The following is a 12691-nucleotide window of genomic DNA, read 5'->3' as shown; positions in this document are numbered from 1 at the left end:
GAAACATTTTTTTTTTTGAGTATGTGAAGAAAAAGAAGAAAAAAAAAAAAGGATTTTATTGACGCATAGAAAGATGTGTAAACCCCTCCTTATCATTCATTGAGATCCATTTTATTTTGGAAACGGAAAATATCAGGCATAACCTCACTGGTTTTTGAAGTGTGGCTTTACCAAATTTAATAATCATCTGGACCTAAGAAAACTGCACCCTTCTCGAAATAGATCAGAGTTGTATGAGGTTGGACATCATACAACAACCACCTTGGAGATGGATTGAGTACCTTGATTACTGCATCCATTTGTTCTTGTTGTGGAATTTAGAGCTCCAATGCTCCCACGAAGACTTGAGATATATAATTTATTAAAAACTGATGACCTTTTGTAGGCCTTCCCATTTTATTTTATTTATTTATTTATTATTATTATTATTTTTATTTTTTTTTTATTTTTTTTTTCTGAGTCAGTGATGGGAGATGGGTTTTTCTTTTTACTTTTCAGCATGAATTTCAAAGTAGAGAGGTAATATGCGTTTAGGAAAACCCAAATCGCCCAATCCCTGGTTTTAAAATTTTTATTTTTTATAATATTGTTTGGACCCACTAAACTAGTCCAAATTGCCAATCCGAACCAGTTAGAGATCCGTTTTTAATTTTTAAAATAGTTCGAGACAATGGTTTAAAAAGCGGATCGGTGACCCGCATCGGGCACCTCAAAAACCAATTCAGATCAGCGAATTTGCGATCCAGATCGGGAATAGGCTGAATCGGTCGGATTAAAGCTTAAAAAAATCCGAAAAAATTGTTAAAATTCATTATAAATGTTGTTTTTTAGGAATCCAATAAGAAATAAGGATACTACATTATTAACTTTCATTTTTTTCATCAATTTGTGAATATTGAGATGCTCTTTCCCTGTATAAACTTAAGTATTAAATTTGCAGCACATAAAAAATAAATCATAGAATTATCATGGATAAAATATATAATTATTCATGGACTATAATAAAGAGTAGACTAAATCAATGAAATAATGGCCATTAAAATATCGTTTTGGCAAAAAATCCTAATCTGCTAAAAAAACCCAAATTATTACAACCTAACTAACTATAATCCAAAATTATTACAACCTAACTAATTATAATATTATATACTGAAATTATAATTATTAGTTTACATTTTATAATTATTTTATTAGATAAATAATAACAAATTAAAAATATTTTATAATATTATCTAATTTAAAATGTAGTATTAACAACTGTAAGAAAAATAGTACATTACATGATTTATAATATAAAAATTAATAAATAAAATAAAAGATTTGGTTATCAATGGAAAAATTAATAAAATGCGTAAAAATTTTGAAAATAACACTTTAATTTATTATATGCCCAAGAGGAGACAAAAATTAACTTAAGAGGGGGGGAACAAAAAATTATTATATACTCAAGGGGGAACAAAAATTAACTCAAGAGGAAATAAACTATTATATGACCTAAGGGGGGATTCAAACATGGCCCAAGGGGGGATTTGAACTTGAGAAGTCAAAGCAAATAATATTAGTGATAACCATCATGCCTCCTTAGCATATGTGTTTACAATTGCCTATTAATAGTATATATTTACATTTTGTTTTCATTTAATGATGTTTGGGAATTATCCCACATCGAATGATGAGTATTCAAATATGTCATATAAATAACTATGTAATTGGAAGATAAATACAAGTGTGAAAACATTAGGGCATTTGTGCACGCATGCATTTACGTGGCCCACCTGTGGCACTCCCACACGTGGGAGAGGTGTGTATCGTACGACACATGTGGGAGAGGTGTGTATCACACGTGTGACACATACACATGTATGAGTGTTTTTGAGGCCTGAACCACATGTGCACGCGTGCGTGTCGCACCTGTGGCAGCACCTGTGGCACGTGTGGGAGTGTGTACCGATGCACAAGTGCATGTGCGATGGCACGTATGGTGTGTGGCACGTGTGGGAGTGTGTACCGATGCACACGTGCATGTGCGTATGGCATGTGTGGGAGTGTGACATGCACGCGTGCACATGTGGGAGAGGTGTGTATCACACGTGTGACATGTACACACGTATGAGTGTTTTTGAGGCCTGAACCACATGTGCACACGTGCGTGTGGCACGTGTGGGAGTGTGTACCGATGCACACGTGCATGTGCGTATGGCATGTGTGGGAGTGTGACATGCACGCGTGCACATGTGGGAGAGGTGTGTATCACACGTGTGACATGTACACACGTATGAGTGTTTTTGAGGCCTGAACCACATGTGCACACGTGCGTGTGGCACGTGTGGGAGTGTGTACCGTTGCACAAGTGCATGTGCGATGGCACGTATGGCGTGTGTGGCACGTGTGGGAGTGTGTACCAATGCACATGTGCATGTGCGTATGGCACGTGTGGGAGTGTGACATGCACGCGTGCACATGTGGGAGTATGTACCGATGCACAAGTGCATGTGCGATGGCACATATGGCGTGCGTGGCACGTGTGGGAGTGTGTACCGATGCACATGTGCAGGTGCGTATGGCATGTGTGGGAGTGTGTGTGGTATACACATGTGTGGCAGTGGTGCGTGTCGCACATGTGATGCATACATACGTGTGAAGGTGCTTTTGAGGCTAGAACCAGGAGGGAACCGCTGAAACCGGGAGGGAACCAGACAGAACTGGGTGGGAACTACTAGAACCGAGAGGGAACCTGACAGAATCGGGTGGGAATCGGCAGTTCTGCTCTAGAATCGGGCAGTTCCCGATTTTGTGCTGGAACCGGCACGGGCTGTGCAGATTCCAGAGTCGAACCGGACGCCGATTTTTAAATCATTGATTTGAGGTGTTGCCACAAAACCTCATCCTTTTATTTTTTATTGATGTTGTAAAAAAATATCTTATCTCACCTTCGTAGAGCATTTTCTCATATAACTCTAAGCGAAGAAATTTTTCCTACAACCCATCAGCCAACTCAAAATAAATAAATAAATAAAAATTCACAGGCGCCCTGTGTGTCTTTAAAATATTTTCGATACCTAAATCATATTATTGGAGAACTCCATATCTAAAATTTTAAAAAATAATTCCATGATTCATGAATCTTAAAATATCATATGTAAAAAATAGCCGTAACTTTGTCGCTCGATGTAAGAGTACGCATAATATGTTCCTGTGTGAGCATAAACTTGCTAATTTATTGTTTTTTATTTTCTATATAGATATAGTATAGAACTTGGATCAAGATTTATACAGCCCACACCATTTAGTTAGAAAAAGACTTTGATAATAAGAATAATAAAAAAGTTGTTTGTGAAAACTAATTTCAATAGAAAAAGGGTTTTGATGCTCAAAAATCCTCAAATTGACCATCTTGACATCAAGATGAATGAACATGAAGAAAAATAGATTTTAAGTTTTGAAAATAGTGTATCTTGTAATACATTTTTGGATTGTTAATTTTCAAGTTTTTATATATATGTTCGGTATAAAATACTATTTTTAAAACTTTAAATTTTATAAATAGAGATGAAAATATATTTTGAGGTTTTCGCAAAGATTTTGGGTACGGTAACCGCATCTCTCAAATGTATTCAAAAGTGAGCTTTACTTTGATTGTTTAGAGCCTCGGCCTTATACAAATCGCACAGGTCCAATAATATGCTGGTGGAGCCGGTGGCATATCTGGAATTCTACCATGGCAGAAATTGCTTGCTCTGCACGCCGTTCACTATCGCTTAATTTTCCCTTTATTTATAAGTTTGACGCAGTGAAGTAAGAGAGAGAAAAATCGAGCTACCGCGAGTGTTGCAGGGGAGAGAGAGGACGCGGGGAAGGGAGAGGAAAGGGTCTTCCTTCGAGAGAGGAAGGGAGTTTTTGTAGAGAGAGAGAGAGAGAGAGAGAGAGAGAGAGAGAGAAGATGATCGAGGTGGTGTTGAACGATCGTTTGGGAAAGAAGGTTAGGGTGAAGTGCAACGAAGATGACACAATTGGGGACCTCAAGAAGCTCGTAGCTGCTCAAACTGGTACAAGAGCTGACAAAATTCGCATTCAGAAATGGTACAACATTTACAAGGACCACATAACCCTCAAGGACTACGAGATTCACGATGGAATGGGCCTTGAACTCTACTACAACTGATTTGGTATTCGTCTCTCTCAAAACATCTTTCTAGGGTTTGGAATGGGTTCATCTTATTCTCTATCATAATTTTTTTTTCCTTATGAGATTTTAGATGTTCCATGGCAACTAGGTCTTTGGAGATTTAGGGCTCTGTATGGGCTTGTTGTGAATTCACCTATTTCTACTGATGGATGGGTTTGGGACGTGTTTGATATGGTTTATGTGTGAATTTTGATTGCCAATCAGGTTTTCTTAAAATCTTTACTAGCTACTGCTATTGTATAGTAATCTTTGTGGATGATTCCCTTTCTTTTGTTACTTTTGTTCTAGGGTTTTTTTTGTTGAGAATTCGTGGATATTAGGGTTTTATAAGTGGTGGTTACTTTTTTATCAATATGTTGTGTTACTATTTGTGGAGTATTTAGGAAGCATTTGAACTTCAGATCCTTTGCACAAGTTCCTCAATTCTACGCTTCCATGTGCTTTCTATCTTTCTTTGTACCGGGAGTAATAATTGATTATTTGTAAGCTTTATTTGTTTAACTTGGACAGAACGTCAATTCAAAATTTGGTATGAAACAAACTGTCTGCAACTTCCTATTCTTTTTTAATTGATGAGAATAATGGGTTTCCTTGCTAGCATGAATGTAGTTGAGAGGGGAGAAAGATATAAAGTGAAGTTGAGCATTTTAAGAGTAGCAATTTGTGAAGCCTGTTTTTTGAAGGTTATGAGATCACGAGCATTTTTGTTCTTGTGCTCCTCAAATAATTGAGGGGTTGGAGAATATACAATTGTTGACAATCGGTGTTGAAAACCAGGACTTGGACTCGGGACCAGGACTTGGGGTCGGGCTAGTAAGGGTTCTGAGCCCAAGTCAACCGCCTACTTGGCCGTGTCAGAGGTCCAACACAGCTGAGTCTCTAGTTAAATTGCATAGGGGGACTGGGACTCTCTGAGACCTGACCGATATTTAGATTGTTCATCCGGAGCCATGTCTGAGTGACTTCGGCGAGTCAAAGTCCGAGTCAGTGATCGTATAAAGAGTGCTGTACTAACTATATGAGCAAAGGCAGCACTTCTGAAGTTATGTATTTACTGAGTGGTGCTATGACGCATTTTCTGCTGATCCTTATAGTACATTCTAGATGTATGACAATTGTGGGCATATGATACCTGCATGTGCCTTGTACGCATGTGGTATCTATATTGAATATTTTGTTGTGATATAAGTGAGTTATTTTCTTGAATGAAATGATTTCTTGAATGAAATGATTTGAGTGCTTCGATGGCATTACCCAGAAAAAGCATGAGGTCAGGGATGTACTTGTGAACACTTCGATAATAAATTGAGCTAGCCTTGAGCATAATTCATAGTCATACTTGTGTGTTTGTTGGAGTTGGCGAGCTCAGAAATTGATGTTTAGTTACTCACAGCTGAGGGCAATCCTTGTAGGTAGAAATTTTGAAAAGGAAGAACTTACAAGATAGTTTATTTTTTGGAGTAGTATCAGCGAAGGTTTTTGGAGTATCAGCAAATAGATGTTCCTTGGTGATTTGGGAATGGAGAATCGTTCATTTTGAATGAACTTTCGTCCCTAAATTCATCCCATCATATGTGCAACATTGTTGACCTTGTCTATTTTCTTGATGGATGTAGTGTGACCGTGCCTATATTAGACAAGATTTCAAAGGTTATGTTAGACGTAAGTGAGTCGAGTGACAAGACACATGGATGTGAAACAGCATTATAATTAAATCACCCTTGAGTAGAAGAGTCATGGAGATATCTTGGAATGTTTGTAAATGAATTGTGTTGGTTCAGACTTCAGAGCTTTTATATTTGGTTACATTGTAGATTATGATGCTGTGTGAGATGAGCCATTGCGACATGAAAGCAGCATGTTTTACAATTGCTAAATTCTACTTGCGCTTGATTTCTGACTTAAATTCATGTCGGACCTTCTCTATTTGTCTCCATGTGCATATAGCATATCTGGTTCAAGATTGACACCAGTTTCATGGTATTTGGCCAAGATAAGCGAGAACAAGTGAGTGAAGAGTTCAATTGTTTTTTGTTGATAAAGGAATGTTGTAGTTTATTCATTTTTTATGGAACACCCTTGATATTTTTAATGGATTACTAAACATCGTCAAAGTTGCTCTTTGAGGTATGCCAAAGTATGTTACTGCTGTATTTAGATGAAACCCTTATTGTACACACATGGGAAGTTACCCAATGTAGAATTACTACTGTAAAAGCATGCTTAAAACTTGGAAGTTTGATGTGATCTGGTGAATTAATACTAGTCCAATGGCAGCCACTTTCTTCTTTGGGACATTCTACTTTCCCTCTCTCTTCCCCCACCCCCACCCACACACCCGCCCCCTTCTTCCATATCTTTCATGTTTGAATTGAAAAAATTATCGCCATGACTTGAACCTGTGATATACATCATGAGGACACAAGGGTTTTTGGTATATGAAGCAGGTTGGACATTTATAATAGCTTGAACACAAGTTGCAGAGATTGCAATGTAATCACTGTATGTGTTTAAGAGAATGCTTTGACATTTCATAGGAAAATGATTTGTGTGGTTTGTGTGTTATACTTGATGCTTGCTTTAGTATCAAGTAAAAAAGAGGGGGAAATTGGATGCATCATTGATCCCAACAGTTATAAATGGCTATTTGAATTGGCCCCAACTATAACAATCATGTTCTCCACAATGCCTTTTCTTTCACTTATTTAAAACAGAATGCCCTTCTGTTTCGTCTCACTTTATTTAATTTGCTCAAATTGTTCCATTTGTGAATACCTACATATTATAGATCTTTGATGTGCAGGTCTGTGTAATGGAAAGGGACATCGGATGATGGAAGTCCAAACACCAGTGGAAGATGACTTGTGCATTTCCAAGATTCTACAATAATAGGGCAGGTATATATGGTGTCTTGGACTGTAATTTCGTTTTCTCTGCTGGATGTTGAATGATGGCAAATTGTCAGTAAGTATCTGAACTTGCGAACTTCCTAACATACTTAAGTTGAAGGATTGTGTAAGGATACTAGCACATATCTGGCTCTAGAGAGATGGATAACATTGATGAAACTGTAATAACGCTGAGATTTGGGTGTAGAATCACGAGAGGAGCGACACTGTTTTTAATCCAATCACAGGAAGTACTCTAACCATGCCATTTTTGTCTACATGAACCCATACTCTACTGCATTGGAAATTCTGTGGGATTCCTTCTCCGGACTTCGCAATGGAGTCACCTCCAGGTTCTTTCTTTTGATTATTGCCGCTGCTTCATGTCCATCTATCCCCAATAGTTTGGGCCATGAATTTTTACCTTCAAAACATTTCATTCAAAAGCCATCTGTTTCATCAACATCACAAGTTCCTAGCTGCTTAAAGTGGTCTCTTTCTCACACACACACATTACCTGTGCATTTTGAATCCATTCGCCATGGTCCGTCAGGAACATTCATCCGTAGATGCTACAATCACATTCTGACTCCATCCTCTGTGCCTCTAATTATTGTCTGCGTGTCACTGATTGGGCTTGAAGGTTTGCACTTGAGATGGTATTTATAATGTCAACTGCGTTATTGTAATGCTCGGTAGTTGGCCAAGTGAATTGAATAAACGAATGGAATCTATTATTGAGGTGACTGCTTAGACCTAATTAGGGCAGTTTAGGAGGAAGGCCCAATTGGACATCTCATGAAACCCACCCGAGAGAATCTTTTGATGTCCAGTTTGTAATAAAAAATCTGAAGACAACTCAAGGTATATGGCTTGTTTATGAATGGAGAATTTGTTGAATGACACAACTGATGTGCACGATCAAACATTTTACACTTTTTCCTTTTCCTCTATTTTTAATAGGGTGTGGTTTGCATAAGGTTGCAACCTTAAACAATCAAATTAAAATGTACCTTCAAATTTTATCGTGAGATAATTTTGGTGCCGAAAATTCTCAGGATGGTGCGAGAATCTATTTTGATCTCTAGTTATAAAATGGTTCAAATCAAGCAAATCTATAAACATGACAATTTTGAGAATGGACTATGGAGATAATGTGTTGCAATGTGTATTATTTTTAGGACTTGAAATTCTATATTTATACATTTGGATATTGAGATGATTAATCAGATATTTTTCCAACATCAAAACAATATTTTTTTTTTAGGATTTTAGAGGTGTGCTTTAATTATACATTTTAAAGTGTCAACTTTATATTATTTTTGTCCTTTTTAAAAAGATATCAAAGGACAATGTCATAACGAGTGAATAATGGGTTAGAAATTTTTGGAGGGGCAGCTTCCTTTGGATCTTCCATCTATGCTAGATGTGTCTTTTAAGGAACCTTTGTGAGATGGAAATGTCTTTAATGTAATACTTACTTTTGGTAGTAGTAGAATACAACTACCATTGGCCGTTACATGTGAAATCGGCGGTTGAGAATGTCTCGCGAAAATAAAAAATCTCAGATGTTGAGACAAACTACAATATATTAAATATGAAATCCAATAACTAATATTGAATTTGACCTCCTTCTATAAAAACTGAATGGTCGCATTGTATACAATCTTGTGAGATATTAGTATATCTGAAGACCAATATTTCACTCAGTTATATTGGTGTCTTTGGATAGGATATTCTACTAAGGGTGATATTTGTATAAGTTGCCCACTCTATACAAGTAAGTCGCACTTCTAAATGTTGCTTGAAGATATAATCCTGGTGTGAGAAACTTAACCTTAATTGTGAAATTTAAAATTCTAAAAATGGAGCAGGTCGAGCAGATATATAGACACTTGAAACAGATGGCTTAAATAACTTGTTTTAAGATGCATTATTTTTAGCATTTGTTTTGTTTTTTTTCTTTACATTCATACATTTTGAGGTCGAGATTATCAATTGGAAGGTTTTCTTACTTTGAAACGCTCTCACTTGGATTTTTGAGGTTCACTTTACTTCGATTCTAAAGGTTGCAACCTTATATAAACTCTTTCCTTAATTTTATATTGCACACAAGATATCTGGTATGTTTGAGCACTACTTACTATTTCACGCTAAGTACCTTATAAGATGTTGGTAGTTTTTCAACAACATTGCTTACCAAAGAAGTCACTCGATGAGATATGATGTTTTCATTTGGTGCCCCGTTTAGATATTGGATGAAACTATACCAATTACAGTATGTGGTATTTTACTAACCCCCTTGTGAGATATTTAATCTACCTCATGGGTTGTTTAGAGTGAGATGTTGGTATGGTATTCTTCTTTTAAGGGATGGTTTATAAAGTGACCATTTATCTTTTGTATATTGACGTCACAATTATTGTTACTCTTTAGATAAATTGGATTATTTGGGGGTGAGTTATAATGTTCGATATTTTTTTTTTTTTTTTGGAACTTGGTGTCTATTTAATAGCATTCTTACAACCTCCCATTTTGAAATTTAAAGGATAATAATGATTGTGACTTTTATATACAAAGATGATTGATCTCTTTGCAGACAATCCCTTTTAAAATTAATTTTCAATACGTGAGATGTTGGTATTTTCTCTAGAAGCCTTCTTCAACATGTGATCTCTTGCAATGTGTGATGTGTACTTGAGGTGTATCTTGATGAACTTTTTGAAAGCAGGCCCAAAAGAATATGTAAAACCTTAATTATTGGTCGTGATGAATTTTCCTTTTGTAAATGATAAAAAATGGAGTTACCACGACAATAGAAAATTGAAAATTTAAATTTCAATGGCATCATGATTATAGGTTGGATATGCAGTTATCAGAATAGAGGTATACTCGAGAAAAGATGAACCAGACAGCCGACAATAGCGGATGCACAAATGAGGCCTCCATGCACAAAATCTGGACTCCATCAGCTCCCTACTTTCTTCTATTTATAGGATAAGAAAAAGAAAGAAAAAGAAAGAATAAAAAAACATGTAAATTTGTCCGTTGGTTGCTTTCTCCTTCAATCTGCGCCATCCATCATAACGTGCTAGGGCTAGTCAGCTCATACTCTTTATCTTCTTCTTCTCTCTCTTTTTTATTTTTTATTTTTGTTAATTTTTTTTATGTCATATATTTTTCTTCCAAAATTTCTAAAAATTTCCATCCTTTTGTGTCTCCTTAAAATTTTATCTTAAAATCTCTCTACGTAACATTGTTTTTGGGTTTTATCTAAAGGGAAAGGTTCCTATGCTTCTCCTACATCGTAGAAGTTCTATCCTCCCTTTATCGTCCAGCCGTCTAATTTTGATTGAAAGAGCTACTCACTGTTTGATTTTAGATCTGACGTCTCAAAGTATTTTATTTTTAGTTTTTTTTATACAAATTGTATGAATATGAAATTTGGTACGTGCCATCTTCTTATTAGGACACACCTATAAAAAATATTAAAAATAATTTTTCGATAAAATATAATGACCAAAATACCCTTTGAATCTTTTAGTGGCATTTTGGTCATTTTATTTTATTGAATATCTTTTTTTATATTTTTTGTTAGTGCGAGTTTAATAGAGGAATGGACGTTCAAAATTTGGTGTCAAAATAGTTTATAGAAAAAAATTAAAAATAAATAGTGTAGAGACGTGACATTGTGATTGGGGCAATTTTAGCCCTCCATTCAAAATGAACGGTTGGATAAAAAGAAGAATAGAACTTCTATGCTGTAGGGGAAGCATAGAAAATTTGCCCTCATCTAAACTAATTTAGTGTATCATAAATAAAAAATCTCTTTTATTTTTACCTAAATTTTAATGTTTAAAATATAGTCTGGAAATGAAATAGGAGCAAACAAAAATACAAAGTTTTAAAAGCTAGATGGAAAATTAAGTAGCTAGAAAAATAATATTAAATGAACTAGGAATAAAAAAAAAAAGAAGTTAATTCTTATTATCAAGGCTGACATTATGGTAACCTATAAGTAGAATACTTAGGGCACATAGATAGTCATTTCTTTGGTATGCTCAACTAAGCTGCAATCTTTGAATGTATTTCATTAAAAGGAAAGTTTTGCCGCTTTGGGTCAAGCTCAAGCTAGGAAATTTTTTTGGACTCTTAATTTTGGGGACCTGTTAGGATCAAAGGTCTTAGTTTTTTTGGACTCTTAATTTTTTTTTGTACTCTTAGTTTTGCCCTAACAACTGTTTGAAAGAAAATAAATAAATAAATTGCATGCTCTGTGTGTTTCAAAAAAAAAAAAAAAGAGAAGAAAGAGACATCCCAAGATTGAATCGGAACCTATCAATTTTTGTAGGGCAAGATTTGGGCCACTCAAGAAATCAAAATCCAATATTTCCTTTTCAAAAAAATCATTTGATGACTAATTTGATGAATCACCAAAATCTCGGATAAAAAAATCCCAATATCATTATGACATTGTCAATTATGAAAGATCTTGATCGCCGATATAGCAAACCAACATAGATTTATAGGGTGGACGATCTGTCCCATTTTGAAATACTATTACACAATATCATTCCCATGGGAGTGAGGGCGTATTCTATTATTTCCTTTAATTTCTGTTATTTATGCTCCTTTGTTTATTTGCTCATTGGAAAAGAGAATGAGGAGATGAAAAATGGAAAAGTCTCTTGTTCGTCAGAGTTCAAATCTGACAATTGTGATGTGTCGTTAACTAAACCTAAGTTTAAGTTTTTTTTGTTTTTCGAACTTAATGGTACATCTTAAGCTATCTAATTTGATGTCTAATAGTTAAAAATAATTGTGGGCTCTTTATAACAAAGATAAATGATATTATAGTGTACGATCCCTAATTATATTAGCTTTTGCGAGGAACATTTAAATTAGTTCTAATCTTTTACTTTGCAATTCATTTTTATTTAACATTAAAAAAAACCACGTACAACCATCACAATCCAAAGTCCAAATCAAAGGACACCTTTTATATGAGGCCATGTAGAAATGAGTCACCTCTTAAAAATCTATTTTTGAGATAAATTTTTGGACATATTGTTTAAGGACATGAAATCTTTAACATGGAGATCATAATATGAAACAATAAATAAATTTTGAAAATAAAAATAATAATTCTATTATGAAATTATTTGGACAATTAGTTTCAATTGTTTTTAGATGGACCACCTATTTGCATCCATCTTTAAAATGGATGCTTAATACCTTGTGGACCATATATATAGACATGCGGTCCACACAGCATGAAGCAATTTTCCTTTTTAATAAATCGGGCAATTGAGTCACTTCTATTATCATTAGAACACGGTTAGCATGCGGCCAAGCCCGCAAATGAAGAAATATAGCTTTGGTAATAAATATATGTTTTAAATATAATGTGATCTTTATTTTTAGAGAATCCTTAAGATGGAGATCATGAATATAAAAAAGTAAATAAATTTTAAAAACAACAAATAATAGTTATATTAGAAAATATTTGGACAGTTAGTCGTACTTGTTATTTAGATGGACCACCTATTTGCATCTTTAATAGGGATGCCGTATACCTCTAGATCGCATGTTGTAGAAAATGCGGTCCAGCCCGCAT

The 12691-nt window shown here is 35.1% G+C and overlaps 1 protein-coding gene across 1 annotated transcript; it reads left to right on the top strand.

Annotated features, from left to right (window-relative positions):
* Positions 1 to 3801: 3801 nt before the first annotated feature.
* Positions 3802 to 7316, top strand: LOC18429464 (ubiquitin-like protein 5). The gene is made up of 2 exons (XM_006838750.4): positions 3802 to 4166; positions 6990 to 7316. The coding sequence occupies exon 1, from the start codon at positions 3941 to 3943 to the stop codon at positions 4160 to 4162; it is 222 nt and encodes a 73-aa protein (XP_006838813.1). The 5' UTR covers positions 3802 to 3940; the 3' UTR covers positions 4163 to 4166; positions 6990 to 7316.
* Positions 7317 to 12691: the final 5375 nt, after the last annotated feature.

Source organism: Amborella trichopoda, chromosome 3, assembly GCF_054954075.1.
Source record: "Amborella trichopoda isolate Santa Cruz 75 chromosome 3, AtrichopodaSantaCruz75HAP2 v2.0, whole genome shotgun sequence".
Classification (NCBI taxonomy): Eukaryota; Viridiplantae; Streptophyta; class Magnoliopsida; order Amborellales; family Amborellaceae; genus Amborella; species Amborella trichopoda.
The sequence above is the reverse complement of the archived record's forward strand: the minus strand, read 5'-3'. Positions and strand labels throughout refer to the sequence as shown.

Bases quoted from the DNA above. Each gene is read 5' to 3' on its own strand.
- LOC18429464 (XM_006838750.4), top strand. From the start codon at position 3,941: ATGATCGAGGTGGTGTTGAACGATCGTTTGGGAAAGAAGGTTAGGGTG.